This window comes from Tenrec ecaudatus, chromosome 14, assembly GCF_050624435.1.
Source record: "Tenrec ecaudatus isolate mTenEca1 chromosome 14, mTenEca1.hap1, whole genome shotgun sequence".
Taxonomy (NCBI): domain Eukaryota; kingdom Metazoa; phylum Chordata; class Mammalia; order Afrosoricida; family Tenrecidae; genus Tenrec; species Tenrec ecaudatus.
The window spans coordinates 13,518,954-13,535,888 of NC_134543.1; the positions used below are offsets into that span (position 1 = coordinate 13,518,954).

Here is a 16,935-nt window from a genome sequence, read left to right on the forward strand (position 1 = left end):
GTCTGCAGCCCCACTGTTCCACGTTCCAGTCTGAGGCTCATCTTTCCAGTCCACACCTTTTGGGAGCCATCCAACATCACCACCAAGACCTTTGAGATGCCTTGTGTCAACTGCCTGCTGTACTCAGCTTGATACATTTTTAACTGTTATCCCAAACTTGTCTCTTTTCACCATTTCCTGTCATAAGTGTAGGCTTTTCTGGTTCAGCTCTCATTTATTAAATACCCATTTATTAAATGCTCGCGTTGGTGTGAGCAGAAGGAAAAATTCTTCCCGCAGCCCATCAGGGGGCCCTCGGGCGCCCCACGATCGAACCAGGAGCCTCTTAACCATCCAGTTGAATGTAATGTGGGGCCTGACTCTGAAATGCTTGTCTTGAGTTTTTGATAAAAAGCCAAAGAATGAGATTGCTTGGTTCTCCTGTCTCTCATAGAGAGGAACACACACACACACACACACACACACACACACACACACTCGCAGCCATTGAAGTGCCGTTGCTGTTCCTTGGTGTGAAGTCCACAGGATTCGGGGTGACGTTGCGTGTGCAGAATAGAACTGAACCATGGTGCACCCAAGGCTGGGACCTTTCAGAAGCAGGTCTCCAGGCCTGTCTTCTGAGGGACCTCTAGGTGGAGTCAAACCATCCACCTTTGTGCCGGTAGGCGAACTTAGTCTGCATGTTGTTGCTATTGTTAGGTGTCACCCAGCTGGTTCCGACCCATCACGACCCCATGCCCCACAGAACGAAACACTGCCCCGTCCTCCCTGCGCCTCCTCGTCCCTGTGTCCGAGCCCGTTGTTGCAGCCAGAGTGTCAGTCCATCTTGTGGAGGGTCCCCCTCCTTTCGCTGCCCCCACAACCTTGCAAAACATGCTGTCCTTCCCCAGGGACTGGGCTCTCCTGACAACAGGTTCAAAGTACGCGAGACAAAGTCTTGCCATCCTTACCCCTAAGGAGCATTCTGGCCGTACTTCTTCCAAGACAGATTTGTTGGTCCCTTTGCCAGTCCGTGGCACTTTCAAGGTTCTTCTCCAGCACCATAATTCACATGCATTGATTCTTCCATCTCCTTCCTTCAATGTCTAACTTTCACACGCATATGAGGCCAGTGAAAAGACCCTGGCTTGAGTCAGAGGCTCCTTAGCCCTCAAAGCCACCTCCTTGCTTAACGGCATCTAAAGAGGTCCTGTGCAGCAGATCCACCCAATACAATGCATCGCTTGATCTCTTCACTGCCTGCATACAGGCCGCTAGCTCACATGCCAACGCTCTGCAAGGATTGCATCGGGAGGTTCTGGATAGAATGAGAACAAAATTGGCACTAAACTCAAAATCATAAAAGAGACCAGACTTCAAAGTCAGATAGAGGCTGGTGGAATGTCTGAGACTGGGTGTTAGTCCCCCTTCAAGTCTAGCCTTGAACTCACCCTCACAGCTTCATTGATAGAAAGGTCTACAAGAGGAGCAGTAGTATGGGGCGTGGGGTGGGAGTTTATGCACACCCTAGACTAATCCATCGGGGTCAAAAGGGCAGCATTTACTCAAGGAAAATGTTCGGAAGCATTGGGAAAGCAGGAGGAATGGAAGCAGGAAGCAGAGAGGAAGCTGCATCTTGGGGATGGGGTGATGAGATGAAATAGAATGTGTCTGAATCGTCTGGAAAACTGCTGATCTGCTCTGTAAACCTTCACAAGTAAAAACACACACACACACACACACACCTCAAATTCCAACCGGGGCCAGGCGGGAAGTCAAACAAGAGTGAGGGCGGCGATGAGTAAAGGGTGACTGGCTGGGGTGGGATTGGACTGGAGGGTGCAGGGTGTTCCCAAAGGGTTCCCCAAGAGCAAAGGCACCACCCCTCTCCAGTGAGTGGTTGTCTGGGGGCAGGTGGACCCAGCATGTCTCCATGATGAGACATCTAAAGTGTGGTGGGAAATCTGATTTTTGAAGCTGACAATGGATTTCGATTTTTCTCCCGTATGCTGGTGCCCACCACTGGTGTTCATGCTGGCTGGCCAAGCTGAGGAGAGCTGATCATGCACATTTCTTCTCTGCTCCATCCCCACTCTCAGTGACTTCACACTGGTGGCCTGAGATCGGTTGTTGTCAAAGTATTGACATCACAGAAATTGGCTTACTCGAGGCTGGGTTTTTGTCTTGTTTTTAAAAGCTGGCTGTCAAATATTTACCAGCATGCCACTCTGATGCCCCTAAAGCATGCCACCTATGGGACAAGCGTCTGGTGGAAACACTCAACAAACCATGGTAGGTTCCCATGAAGAAGGTGGACATATCATATTAACAACGGAGAGCACAGGGGGGCACGGAAACCTCCAGGTAGGTTTTGCGCCTCATCTCCTAAGCCCGTGCTAACCGGTCCCAGCCCACCAACGGGTAAGAGGGGCAGGGTCCGGAGCTCAGAGTACAGGGACGCAGAAACAGGAGGCTGCTCTGAGCCAAAGCCCAGCCCGCGATGAAACAATGAGCCGTGCAAGCTCGTTAGGAACGCGGCATCGGATGTACGTTTTGCAAGCGTTTTCTTCCCTAGTGCAAACTGTCTTTTCACATTCTGCTGATGTCCTTGGGTCACAAGTGTTATCCTTTTTCACTGACTGTCCACTTTGCCAAGAATTAAGTTCTCTTCCAGGGCGCAGTCCTTCCTGAAAGTGTGGCCAAAGTCTGGCCATCCATGCAACCCGAGGAGGATGCAGAGTGTTCTTCTTCCAAGACTGATGGACTCATTCTTCCGACAGTCCCTTCTTAATACCATAATGCAGCGGTTCTCCACCTGTGGGTCGAGACCCCTTTGGGGGTCAAAAGACCCTTTCACAGGGGTTGCCTAAGACCATCAGAATACACATATTTCCAATGGTCTTAGGAACCGAGACACTACTCCTCGATTCGTCTCCATGCAGATACGCCCACATGCAGATATGCCCCCATATGAGTACCCAGCCTGATGACATCATTGCTCCAATCCCATCACATACACCCTGTACAAATACTGGTGTATGTGACAGGGTTGGCGCATAATGTACTTATGCAGATAGTCACATGTGTAGAGAGCAGCTACTGTGTAGAGAGCAGCTACTGTGTAGAGAGCAGCTGCTGTGTTGAAAGCAGCAGTATAGGAGGTAAAACCACACTTCGTGAATTATAATAACATATTGTTTTGTGATGAATCACTGTGCTTTAATGATGTTCCATTTGTAACAAAGAAAATACATCTTTCGTATCAGATATTTACATTATGATTCATAACAGTAGCAAAATCAGTTATGAAGTAGCAATGAAAATAATTTGGTGGATGGGGGTCACCACCACATGAGAACCTGCACTGAAGCGTCGAGGCGTGAGGAAGGTGGAGAACCACGGCCTTCATGTGATGCATGTATTCCTCTTGGGTATTCCTCATCCATGCTCCAGTGAGCCCACCATATAAAACCCCAAGCCAGACTCGCTGCCAGGCAGCCGGTGCCCGGGCATATGACACGATGGAGCATCAGGGCTTGGATCCGCTAGCTGCCCCTTAATCCTCAAACTGACACCTTCACCTTTTTGGAGGCGGTCTTCGGAACAGACTTGCCCCATGCAATTATATGCCCTTTGATTTCTCGACTGTGGTTTCCACGGGCATTGACTGTGGATCCACATGACATGACTCCTTGACAACCTCCATCTTTTCTCTGCTTATCATGACGTGGCTGAGGGAGGCCCAGTTGTGAGGCTTTTTGTTTTCTTTATGCTAAATCGTAACCCACATTGAAGGCTGTGATGCTTGATCATCATCAGTCACTGCTTCACGCGTTCATTTTGCTCTCAACAACTAGGCCGTGCCATCCGCATATCACAGGCTGTTAATGAAGCTACCTCCAATCTTGATGTCACATTCTTCCCGTAGTGCAGTTTCTCAGATTATTTGCTTAGCATGCAGATTAAATCAATATGGTGAAAGTATACAACCCAGACACACACCTTTTCTGATCTTAAGCAAGGTAGCATCCTCTTGAATAAAAGTTGGGTAAGCAGTGAAATCCATGCACTGAATTGACATGCACGAGTCACCCGATGAAGGGATGCTATTTGGGTTGTGTTTGGTAGGGCTGGAGAGCTCCAAAATGCTGTAACCTAAGAGGAAACTAGCTGCAATATGTACTGATGCCAGGATACCAAGAAATACCCAGGGAAGGAAACAGAGAATTCTGCACAACGAGCAATCTCAAATCCTGATGAGATAATTTTAGAAACACATCAAAGCATAATTATATAGACAGCCACACAAAACCATTTTAAAAGCAGCCTTTGGAATAACATTTGAGATGAGTTTAAGGGCTAAACCGAGAACGGATGAGAATATCTATCTCAACTCCGGAAGGGACATGGATTTACAAAAAACTATAGAAAAACAACTTGCCTGTCAAAACGAGTCTACTTGGCTATCTGAGAGTCTTTTTAAGCTATGAAAAAACAGAAACAGAACTAGTGGGGAATAAAATGGTGGCAAGACGGAATGAATATTTTTTGGGTATACAAAGAGTTAACAAAGAGCCCCTGGTGGTGCTTCGGGTCAGGCTTGGGAGGGGGGAACTGAGGCTGATTTGCTCCCATAAAGATCTGCAAGGCGGCTGAGTTGTTATGAATGAGAATGGACTGACTGCAGTGGGCTTGGTTTGGTCGTCAGTTCCGCCTCTAGCAAGAACTGATGACATGATGGCTCATGAGTAGCAGCTGCTCATAGGTTGGTGAGTTGGGCCCACCCAGCAGTTCTGGGAGACGGAGCAATGGTGGTCTGATCCTACAACTGGTCAACCCAATGGGACCGCTCTCCTGCCACATGGGGCCAGTGTTCATTGAAAGCAAGTCAAGAGAACTCAACAACAACAACGGCATCGATAGAACAGGTAAGAATTTGAAGGGACCCCTGGGCCCATGTGGTATTTTCTAAGACACCCCAGAGGCCCTCTGAGCTTGGAGCTCGGGTTGCAAACCTTTTTCTGGTTGGTCTGTGACCGACTCCCTGTTACCATGGCTTCTATCAGGTGGTTAACACAGGCAAGGACTCGAGACACAAGTCACCTCGGGGCGAAAAGATACCAACAGCACACAGGCAGAATCAGGATGTGACCTCTGTGATCAATTATCATCTCTGAATTAGAGATAGAAGTCTTGGGGCAGGTGCCGGCTATCCTGGCAACACCCCTTGTTGTCATGGTAATAGAAGAGCAGAGAGTGTGTGCTTAAGCCAGAGTAAGTGTTACGGCGTTTAGGATTGCTCTTGTTGCTAGCTGCTGTTGACTTGGCCCCAACTCATGGTGACAGTGACCCCACGTACAATGGATGGCCCTGGCCATCCCCAGGATCAGTCGGAAATCAGACTATTGTGATACACACAGGGTTTCCAGTGGCTGGCTTTCAGGAGACCGCCAGACTCTCCTTCTTAGTCCTTCTTAGTCTGGAAGCTCCCTTGAAACTGGTTCAGCATCATAGCTGCCTGCCAGCCTCCACAGACAGACAGACAGACAGACAGACAGACAGACAGACAGACAGACAGGCTGCACTGGCTCAGAATGGAATGTGGATGTTCAAATTCTACCACTGTCCTATTGTTTTTATTGTGCACAATAATATAAAATACAATTACCTCTAACTCCCAACTTCCACCCCTTTGAAGATGGGTGAGCCAAGTGTTTCCTCAAACACATGCCAATCCTTGGGAGCATGTCTGAGAAATGAGGTCAAAAGGGAAACCCCAAACATGGGTGAGCCACGATACCCATGGGCAGCCATGTGAACGGGGAAAGTGATGAGAGTGGAGAAGCCTTTCGTGCTTTTTGGAAGCACGTGTTCCTTGAAACTGCCGATGTGCCGAGTTCACCTTTGGGGTGATCCAGGGTCCCGCTCCCCAGGCCCTGGAGGGAAATGCAAAGTCAGCATGCTCCTGTGAAGCCAGCCCACAGAGCTCTCCGTCCTTGTCACTTCCAGTGGGAAGGAACCAGGGGCGGGCCGCTCACGGGTGAGCTGAACTCCCCTGGGACTCGGACCCTTGACCTAAGGTGTCAGCAGTCTGGTTGAGCAGCATGACCGAGCCCCAAACCAAACTCACTGTCACGGAGTCCAGCCGACTTATAGCGACCCTACTGGACAGGGCACAACTGTCTCTGTGGTTTCCCAAGACTGTAATTGTTTCCAGAAGGAGAAAGTCTTGTCTTCCAACACTGGTTAAAACATAGCATCTGCAAGCCTGGAGCAAGTCCTACTGCTCCCTCATGTCCCACACCTGCTATCCACGGTCCACTCACCTATACTCTGACCACAGGGTCTCTCTTCCATGGAGAGATGGTCAATGAAGAGCTGGGCTCATCAGAGAATGGGGATACTAAACCCCTGAAGTATGATGTCGACTAACCAACCTGTCTTGGAAGAAGCCTGCCAAAGAATTCATTTGAGGGGAGGTTGGCAAGCCTTTGCCTTACATACTGGGCGTGTGGTGTCAGGAGACCGGTCCCTGGAGAAGAACCTCATGCTTGGTAAAGCGGAGGGGCAGCCAAAAAAGAGGACGGCCCGTCAGTGAGATGGATGGACACAGTGGCTACAACGGTGGCTCCTCAGGCAGAGGAGCCATTGCACAGTGGGATCAGGGCAGGGCAGTAGGGCACAGGGTCGCTGTGGGTCAGAGCCAGCTCCAGGGCACCTGACATCAACCCTGCGCGGCTGTTAGCCGGGATAGTCAGGAGCCCACGGTGCAGTTGGCTTGCATTCTGACAGAATGCAGTTCTTCCTTCGCAGGGAAAGGCGTGGGAAGCGAGGAGAGAGCATTCTGGTTGGGATGAAGGGTGGAAGAGGAAACCATGCTATTTCATAATAGTAAGAGATGAACGTGTACGCGCCCCGGATGCTGGACTGTGAGCATGGTGCCCTGGGCTCGAACGGTTCAAGTCAAGATGGCGATGTTCTCCGGGTAGGAAGCCCGTTGTTAGCAAAGCCTGGGTTCTCGGAGCGGGTGACCTTTGGGAAGCCGGATCCCTGGAGAGACGGCTTCCTCGCCTGCCTTACACAAACTCTCTGGCGACTCTTGCTGCAGACCCCTGGTACTTGGCCACTCGTGGCCCCGTGGTTATCATCTTAACCCCCACCGACCACCGTTCCTTTATAAAAACGACTGCTGGGACAGGAAGCATAGAGCTGATGGGAGAATAGTGAACTAGAAAAAAGTTGCCCTCATAAGGGATGTTTGGAAGGAAAATCGTTTCTAAGCCTAAAAAGGAAGTTAAAGAGGCCACAAGGAAGACTGCAGACATGAACTGAAAAAGCTGTCGCTAGCCAAGCAGGAGCCCTGGTGGTGCAGTGGTTTCACAGTGGGCTGCTAACCTCAAGGCCACCTGGTTCAACAGTACCAGCTGTAGGAAGGCAAGGTTTCCTACAGTCTCAGAAACCCACAGGGTCGGTTCCACCCTGTCCTATCAGCTTGCTGTGGGCCGGCCCGGACTCCGTGGCAGGGAGGGCTGAGCAACACAGCATAATCACTGCATAGAAGGCAAAGTGGGGGGTGGGGGTGGGGGTGGGGAGAGGAGGCATACACACGACAAGAGGGTAAATTCTTCAACTCTAAAGCGCCATTGCTACGGAATTGAATTGGGGTCCCCTAAAACCATGTGTATAGAAACCTTAGCCCCTATATCAGGTGACCCCAAGTGTGTTAGCTTATTGAGGCAATGCGGGTGCAGGGTGCATCCTAAACTGCCGAATTATAAAGAGCAGAAATGACACCGAGACCCAACACAGGAGGAAGAGGAAGGCAGACAGCTGTGCCAGACAGATGGACTTGCTGAGGAATGGAAAGCTTTGCTGGCAGCTCCCCGAAGGCGGAACTAGACAGAAAAGGGCCTCCTCCTTGAGCCTCACCCAGGGGCTGCTCCCGAATCATCTCCTCTAGAACCATCCACTCGCCGTGTTTCCATTCCGGCAGCCGATCTAACACACACATGTACACATTAAGACAACATCTCCCAGCTCCCCACCCCCTCCCCTAGAGAAACAGAAGTGGGATGAACTAGTTGATTGAGAGAGCATGAACTCTAAGCATTTTAAATATGTATTTCAAATGAATCAACTTGAATATTGACAAGACTCAAAACTCACACTCAGTACCATGGAATTGATTCTGACCACTGTACAGCGCCCCGCCTCCTTGTATGGGGCAGAGTAGAGCCGCCCCTGTGGGTGTCTGAGACTGTATGGCAGTACTCCGTAGGGGAGCAAAAAGCCTCGTCTTTCTCCTGCAGAGGTGCTGCTGATTTCAAACTGCTGACCTTGTGATTAGCAGCCCAATGTGTAACCCACTCCACCACCAGGGCTAATTAGGATGAGATTGCTTTTCATTTAATTAACGGAGATTACTGGCAGTACCAAAGTACCATGCCATGCTCATGGAGGCGCAAAAGCTAGGAGCTTGGCTGCTCACCAAAACGTCTGTGGTTCGAACCCTGCCACCCACTCCACAGGAGAAAGACCTGTGAGACTCAGCCCCTTACTTTGGACATCTCATTAAGAAAGACTAGTCAAGAGAAGGGGGCATCAAGTTTGGGAGCGGGCCAGCCACAGTGAGGGACGCTCTCACGGAGAAGGACTGACACAAGGGCTGCAGCAATGAACGAGGGAGGCCTCATACCTGTGCCGATGGCCCGAGCCCGGGAAGCAGCTCGTTCAGCTGTGCAGACAGTCGCCACCGGGTCACAGCCAGAGAACAGCTGGCACTGAGAGCAAGTCATCTCCCATTTCCCCAAGGTCGGAGATCTTGGGAGGAGCCAATAGTAGGGAGTAGGGAATAGACGGATGATGTCTGGGAGAAGGAGCATGGGGCACAGGAGTGACCTCTTGGTCGGATTAGTCAAGAGGGCTTCCCCAGGTGAGTGGAGGACACAGTCCAACACAGTAGTAGGAGGAGACTGCTCAGTAGTCCGGTGTCCTCGCCTGGGGCCATTCTAAGGTGTGTGCTCCGGACTACACCTCAGAAAACCGAGCCAAACTCACTGCCGACACAGTGACCCCACAGAACAGAGTAGAACGGCCCCCGTGGGTCCCTGAGACTGTGAGTCTTGACAGGAGTAGAAAGCCTTTTATTTTTCTTCTAGTAGAGCGGCTGGTGGTTTCAAACTGCTGACCTTGCAGTTAGCAGCCCAATGTGTAACCACCATGCCTCCTACCCCTCCTTAAAGAAGGACCTCTCCACTGTCTTGCCACCTGCCATACTGCTGCTAGAACAGCGAAGAAGCTCCTATCCGACTCGTTGGCACGTTCACAGTGAGAACCAAACTGTGAGGAGGCAGTCACGGCGGGAGAGATCGCCACCAACTTAGCTGGGTCATGGTTCGCAATGGTTTGGCAAGTAGGCAACCAGGCAACTTCACAAGTATGTGGTGACGTAAGCTCGGCAGTCATGCCACGATGTCATTGGGCAGTTGTGTGATGATGTCATCTGGAAGCTATGTGATGATGTGCAGTGATGTGGCCATCCTCCATTTTCGCTCACGCTGATGTGCACAGAACGACCTGGTTGTTGGGTCTCTCGAGGTTGGTAAGTGAGGAGTGGGCTAATTTCCAGTGTCTGGTCTCACTCATGTCTGGACTCAGGAGAGGACTGTGTTCCCTTAGCCCCTTAATGCTCAGGGTGGTCATGAGGCGTGAATTGGCCAATGACATGTGACACGTGTGTTACTTCCAGGGGTGACCCCACAATCCAGGAAGCCCGAATCACTGAGGTAACTCAGGGGAGCCGGGCAGCTGCAGGGGGCTCTGGAATTCCTCTGTTCAAGTGCAGCGGTTTAGGAGGTAGTTGGCGACTGCAGCCTATCCTGACCGATACAATGTGGCAATCGCCGACAAAGGCAAACTTAGAAACACACTCTCTGACACAGTCTACTTGAGAGCAACAATATCGCAGATCATTCACACTGCCGGCCCCGCGACGCCCTGCGACTTCCGTTTCTTCCTGTAGCAGGTCTGATCAGCGGCTTCTTTCAAAACCAACGTAACCTGAGTTGTGTGGTATCCTTCTGCTCTGACGGTGAAAGCCCAGGTCTCAATTAGACAGCTGCTGGATAACAGCTTCAACCAAATTCTCTGGGAAGATGGGGTGGGGTGCGGGGGAAAGGTGAAGGCTTCCCATTTTCTGATAAGCGGGATACTAATCTGGGTCACGACTGTCTGCCACAAAGCTGGCGGCCACATTGGCAGTTGGACTTAGCCTTGTTCCTGCCCTGCCCACGTGCCTCAGACCTTGCTCTCTTCCCTGGGCACACTGGCCTGGCTTCCAACGGCCGGGGGTGGAAGGCTGCCATGAGCTGCCTGTGAAGGCCAGTTAGAAGTCCTGAGGGCATCTATCCTGAGGACAGCTTGAGGGTGCCTGGGTGGTGCCGGGGTAAGCATTGTGCTGCTCACCACAAAGTCAGTGGTTCAAACCCACCCGTTACTCTACAGAAAAGGAGGCCCTCCACTCCAGAAAAGATAGCTGTATAGTCTCAGAAACTCACAGGGGAAGTTCTCCCCTGTCCCTCGGGTGGCTATGAGCCAGGAGCAACTTGATGGCAAATGGGTTTAGTTTGGGGACAGCTTTCAGGGGCCCTTGGGGTGCTCAGCTGCAAAGGGAAAGATCACCATTCTAGCCCACCAGCTGTCCCACGGGAGAGAGATGGGGCAGCCTGCTGCTGTAAAGATCTCACGAGGAAACCTAGAGGGTCCCTATGAATTGAGATCGACTAGAGGGCAGGGGGGTTGCTTTTGCTTCTGGGGGGCCATTTGAAGGAAAGGCCATCGGCTCAAGCTCAAGACAAAGGTGTGGCAGTCTGCCCCTGCAGATTACAGCCTACACGGGGTAGCTCCACTTTGTCCTGTAGGGTCGTTATGAGTCAGCATCGCCTGGACAGCAGTGGCTTTTGTTTAGGGAGCACTGTGGGTTAAGGGCCCGTCTGCTAAGGGCACCTCTACGGCATAGCATCAAGAATGGCCTCGATGATACCGAACAACGACAGGGCAGCACTTAGCCAGTGGCCGACAGCGGTGGGTGTATAAATACCCCGGCGCCAGGCCATGAGCTAATTCGGGAGCTTGTGCTTCGCGTTGTGTCCAAGCTCCCCTTGGGATTAAGCACCCCTTGTCCCCTGAGACGCCCACCCTTCTCCTGCTGCTACCTGTGTGCCCTGCACCTCCCAGCCAGCGGCTCAGCTTTCTCTGCAGCCCAACGTCAGGGACCGCCTCTCTCTAGCAGCTGCCTGGACCCATCTCTCACCACATGTTTGCATGTGTGATCCTTGGGCCTCTCGCTTTACTTCTACTTTCTGGTGACTTCCCCGAATACCTTCTTGTGGCTGTCGGCCTCCTGGCCGTCTCTGCAAAGAAGGTCAGCTGGTGGAACGAATCTCTAGAAGGAAACTACGGTTGTGGCATCCTCAAGACAACCCAACCCAAACCAAACTCACAGCTGCAGAGTCGATCTGACGCACGGCAACCCCGTAGGACAGGGGAGAACTGTCCCAGTGGGTTTATGAGACGGTAGCTCTTTATGGGGGTAGAGAGCCTCATCTTTCTCCCGAGGAGTGGCTGGTGGTTTTGAACTTTGGACCTTGTGGTGAGCAGCCCAATGAATAATGCATTACACCACCAAAGCTCCTTCCCATCATGTAATGTGAAGATAGAGATGTACTATATAAATTGCTATGGGATCTGGTCCCAATATATATAAAATTGGGACCAGATCCCATAGCAATTTATATAGTACCTCTCTCTCTCCATATATACACACACACACACATATATATATGTATGTATATGCATAGGAAAAAAAGCAGAAAGAAACACACACAATGTTAACTTGGGATGATGTTACTACAGATATTTTTATTTTGTCCCTCTTCCTACTTTATTGCGCAACACACAAGAAGCTTTCGTTTCTTCATCCAATGGGGCTCCCCATGCCTGCCCTGTGGACGCCGTGGTGAGAAGGGTGAAGGAGATCCACTGCTGAGCATGGCAGGTCACAGAGCCACCTCGCCAGGTGAAGAGTAGCCAGCTCTGTGACTACAGCATTCACCAGCGAGGGAGAAAACCAACCAGGCCGCTGAGAAGGGAATGGTTAGGCATAGACGGGGGCCTTCAGTTAGGTCGGTTCCTCTGCCTCTCACAATCATCCTGCGATGGGGCAGACCCCAGGGGACGGGGTTGGGAGGGGGCAGGACCAGAATTTACTGAACTCTGCGGACACCTGGGAGAAGGCCGGGGTCACAGAAAGGGAGACTCGATCGCCCGGGCGGCAGAAGCAAGACTGGGGGCTCCATCTCCGAACTTGAAACGGGCCCCCTCCTCCTCCACCGCGCTTCCCTGCATCCCACCTGCTCTTGACTTCTTAGGTTCAGACTGCACCAGTGTCCCTTTGCTCCTTCCTACCTAGCCCCTGTCTGGGGGTTGTGCCAAGGACTGCCCGCTGGCCCCCGTCGCCCACCAAATGAACACAGCAGACTCAAGAGACGTGTCATCACTACCCCTTCCTCTCCGAGTTCCTCTACCGTGGAAAATCCAGAACTGTCTTCTGAAAAAATGATGCCTTGTGGAATTTAGGAATCCCATGAAGTGATCAGGTGAGTATTGGGGTTTAGGAGAGGTGTGTGTGTGTGTGTGTGGTGTGGTAGTGGTGGTGGTGTGGGTGGTGGGGTATTACCCCTTGGTCCTTCCAAGAGAACCCTTGTGGTGGGCCTCATGGGGAATGGTCTAGAGAGCAGTCTTTGCTCACACTTGGTCATCCTGGGGACCATCCAATTCCGCTGCTGGAGGGAGGGATGCCTGGCCCTGAGTGGGACCTGGGAGCTGGCCAGTACAGGGCAAAGCACCTGGGTGGGGGCGCGCACCTGTGTCGCTGACTGCTCACTAGACTTGAAAAGTGCTACGGGGCCCATCAGACAAGGCCCAGCTCCCTCTCAATCTGGGCTTCTCCTCCCAGACACAGTCTACACAGCCCGCTGGGGCCTGGGAGCCTCCAGGGGGTTGGCAGTCTCCTCAAGAAAGCCCCGGGCCATCCTTGCCCAGCACCCTGCGAGCCTCTGTCTCAGCCCCTGGTGTTCTGGCACTCCATCTATCCTTTCAAAGCCGCCACCTGGGCACCATCTTCCCAAATGCTCTTCCGGCCACTGAATTTCTCTCGGGCACCCCTGGCCCTCGCCATTTGATTATGCATGAAGGGGCCACAAAGGGATGGCCTCGGCTGGGGAACAAAGCCGTAATTGGCTACACACACACACACACACACACACACACACACACACACACACACACACACACACACACAGAGAAGCCCTTGGTCCTGGTGGCGGTAAGAATCAGTCCCCGGTCCTTTGTTTGGCGATGAAGGTCCTCCTTTATCCTTGAGAGTCAGGAGCCTTCCTTCCCTCCCCGCCCCCCTCTGGACCAGCCACGGAAGGCCACTCTCCTTTTCTGAGCGCAGTCACTTTCCTCGCAAACCGAAATCACGCCGAACGTTAACATTCCAACCCAGAGGTCTTTCTTCCTGAATCTTCCAGGAGGGAAACGCTTTGCTGCCCTCGGAGCCTCACCCACGTGTTGTGTGGCACCTGATGCCTCCCTGGATCTGAGGTCAAGGACCCAGGCCTGCTACAGTAACACTGTGTGCATCCAAACTAACCCCATACCTCACTGCTCCCAGTCTGGGAGTGTAAGGTGCCCGGGTCGGGGTTCGGTGGGGTAAAGGGTAGGCTGCTGCTAACCAGCAGGCCCATTGTTCAAACCCACCAGCAGTTTCTGTGGGCGGAAGATGAAGCTGTCTGGTCCTGCAAAGACTTAGCATTCCAGGAAACCTAAGGAGCAGACGGGTTCCCTCATGGTCATGGCAGAGAAAATAGACGTGGTCAAGGTTTTCACCTTGCATGGAGCCCCAATCAATGCTCATGGAAGCAGCCGGCCAGAGGCCAGAGGATGCATGCACTTTCCCTGGGTCAATCTGCTGCACGAGACCTCGTGACAGGGTTGAAAAGCAAGCAGATTGCTTTGAGGACTAAGGTGGGCCTGACCCAAGCCACCGTCTTTTCAATCAGTTCCTACGCATGTCAAAGTTGGACACAGACTAAGGAAGACCAAAAAAAAAAAAATCCGACGCATTTGAACTATGGGGCTGGCAGAGACTATCAAAAGCCCCACAGACTGCCCAAAGAACACACAGCTCTGTCTTGGAAGAAGTGGATGGGCAGACTTCATCTCACATACTGCGGGCTCGTGGTCAGGAGAGACCAGTCCCCGGAGAAGGACGTCATGCTTGGTAGAGAGGAGGGCAGCAAGAAAGGAGGAAGGCCCTTCATGAGATGGGCTGACACTGTGGCTGTAACCAGGGGCTCACGGAGAAGAATTGGCTGGGTGGTGCGGGATTGGCTGGGTGGTGTGGGATTGGCTGGGTGGTGCGGACCGGCAGTGTATCTGTTGTACACAAGGTGGCTACGAGTCAGAAGGGACCCGATGGCCGTGGATTTCATTGATAACATTTTCTCTCCCAAAGTCCCCCGACCTCAAAGGTTCACTTCTTAACTAGACTAGAAGTCTCTGCTGGCTGCAACTATGACTTCAAGCCCTCAATCCCACAGGCTTCAGGGTAGAGCTGGGCTCAATTCCTGGACAGTCGCTGACCAGCAGCCGCTCCCAAGTCACCCACCCACCCCACCAGTGGAGGCAAACCGTTAACCGATTGGGTAGCGCTGAGTGGGTGGACCCTCGGCTTCTCCCAGGGACTCACACCTCCTGGGGCTTCTGTGAAAGCGCAGATTCCATTCCCGTGGTCTGGGGCGGGGCCGGGGACCCTGCCTGTCCAACAGGCCCCAGGGGGATGCCGGCGCCGCTGGCCCAGCGATCACACTCGTCCTAGCCCGGGGGCGGCTCCACCTGTTGAGGAGGCAGCGGCTCCCAGGTGCCGCGCAGCAGGCTAGCACCGAGGTGCTGCCAGGTGTCTCCGGCGCCGCGGCTCACTTACCTATGGTGGAAACCACGGTGCCCACGAAGTAGAAGGCGCCGGTGAAGTCCCAGCGCGGGCGGGCGCTGTCCACGCGGACGCCGGCCGCGGTGGCTTCCTCGTAGAGGCGGAGGAAGCCGCGCAGCTCGTCGCGGCTCAGGTTGTGGCGGCGGCTGAAGTTGGCCAGGCGCCCCTCCCAGCGCTGCTTGGCCTGCCGCTCGTGCGCCAGTTCCAGCGCCGAGAAGACGGCGGCGCCGCCCAGCAGGTAGAGCACGATGAGCGCGGCCAGGAGCAGGAAGCGCGCGTTGTCCTCGTTCAGGTGGCCGCAGCTGCAGCCGCCCCCCCGGCCGGCCATGGCCGGGCTGCGGGGCCAGCCCCGCGCCGGGGCGGTGGCGGCGCCCGGGGGGGACGCGCCCGGGCCTCAGGGGCTGTCGGGACTCGGCCGGCGCTCAGCCCGCTCCCGGCTCCCCCATGTCGCGAGGCTCCCGGGTCCGCCGCCTCGGCCGCTCCTGCGGCGCCAGCTCCCCACTTCCGTGTCGACTCCGGGTTTCAAATCCGCTTGGGCGCTCCAGCCCAGCCCGCCTGCAGGTGGCCGGGGCGCCGGGCGCGGGCTGCGCGGCGGGAGAGGAGGGTGGCGCTCAGCTCAGCTCGGCGGAGGGGCGCGGGGCGGGCTCGGGCGAACTTGAACCTCCGGGAGGCTGGGAGGCCAGTCGGTTCGCGGAGCCCGGCTCTCCGCTCCCTGGACCAGTCGCTCTCCAGCGCCGAGCGGAAGGACGTCGGCTTGGCGCTCGGAAGGTGGTCTGGCGGGTCTCAGGTGCCGCCCACCCGAGGTATCACCGCCCAGCTGCTGGGCAGAGAGGCTGGGCCGGGTCCGGGTCGGGCGTCCGGGCAGCGGCGGGCTCCGAGTTCCCGCGTGGCCCCGACGGGGCGCGGCACGGGCGGGCGCCTGGCTGCGGGGGAGGGGGGAGACGGAGGGAGGTTGGAGTGGGGGGCGAGGGAAGTTCGGCGCAGCCCTGGTCGCCCCCACCCTGCGCTGCCGAGCTCCCCGGGCGGGGTCCTCACCTCTCCACCCGGGTGGCCTCCGCGCGCGCACGCACGCACGCCAGAGTTCGCCTGGGGAGGCGACCAGGGTGTGCGCCCCACCCCACAAGAACGCCGGGGCCCCCGCCCCCCAAGAACGCCGGGTTCCCCGCCCTCCCGCGGAGCGACCCCCATCCCCACCCCTGCGCGCTCTCACCGGGCGTGGAGCGGCCCCTCGGCCCGCCGCCCCCTGCGGCCCGTCGCTGGCGCGCTCGAGGACCGAGGTCCGCGCCGCTCTGCTTCCTCGGGCCCGCGGCGCTCAGACGCTGCAACAGGTGGAGCCGCTGCGGCTGCGGGCGACAGCGACTCCACCCCGTTCCCCGCCCCCGGGCCGCGCAGGCCGCCCCCTCCGTGGGTCCCTGTGGGCAGATGCCAGGAGCTGCCGCCAGGCGCCGGGTTTGGCGTGCGCAGGTGCGGGAGTGGGTGCCGGAGCCTTGGGTCGGTGCTCAGTCGGCCTGCGGGGACCCCCTGGGGCCAGGAGAGGGCGCTCGGTCCTCGGCAGGCACATCCCGTGCCTATCCTTGGGCGCGGGCACACCCTGGAGTCGCCCACCCGGGACCGTGCGGAGCGCGTGTGGATGTGTGCATGAATGGGCGCATGGACACTTCGAAGTTAGCAGCACCGAGCTCCTAGGCTTGGAGCTCCCCCGTGGCCCCGTCTCACTCTTCTGGAGCAGGGCCCGAAGGGCACGCAGCTAGTCTAGCAGAACCAAAGCACACCCCTCTGGACCCCACACCAGCGGCCTCCTTAGTCCCCGCTGCCACCGAGTACTTCCTCCTCTGCCCGCCATCCACTCCCAAAGGCCTACTGAGAGCGAGAGCATCAGGGGCTCCCAGAGGGTCCAGAGCTCG

At 54.9% G+C, this 16,935-nt stretch overlaps 1 protein-coding gene across 1 annotated transcript in view; it reads right to left on the reverse strand.

Annotated features, from left to right (window-relative positions):
• KCNK13 (potassium two pore domain channel subfamily K member 13) overlaps positions 1 to 15,359 on the reverse strand; it is an 86,180-nt gene extending 70,821 nt beyond the window's left edge. The window contains exon 1 of the mRNA XM_075532345.1: positions 15,026 to 15,359. Within this exon, the coding sequence (XP_075388460.1) occupies positions 15,026 to 15,359 (334 nt within the window). The remainder of the gene's footprint in view (positions 1 to 15,025) is intronic.
• Positions 15,360 to 16,935: the final 1,576 nt, after the last annotated feature.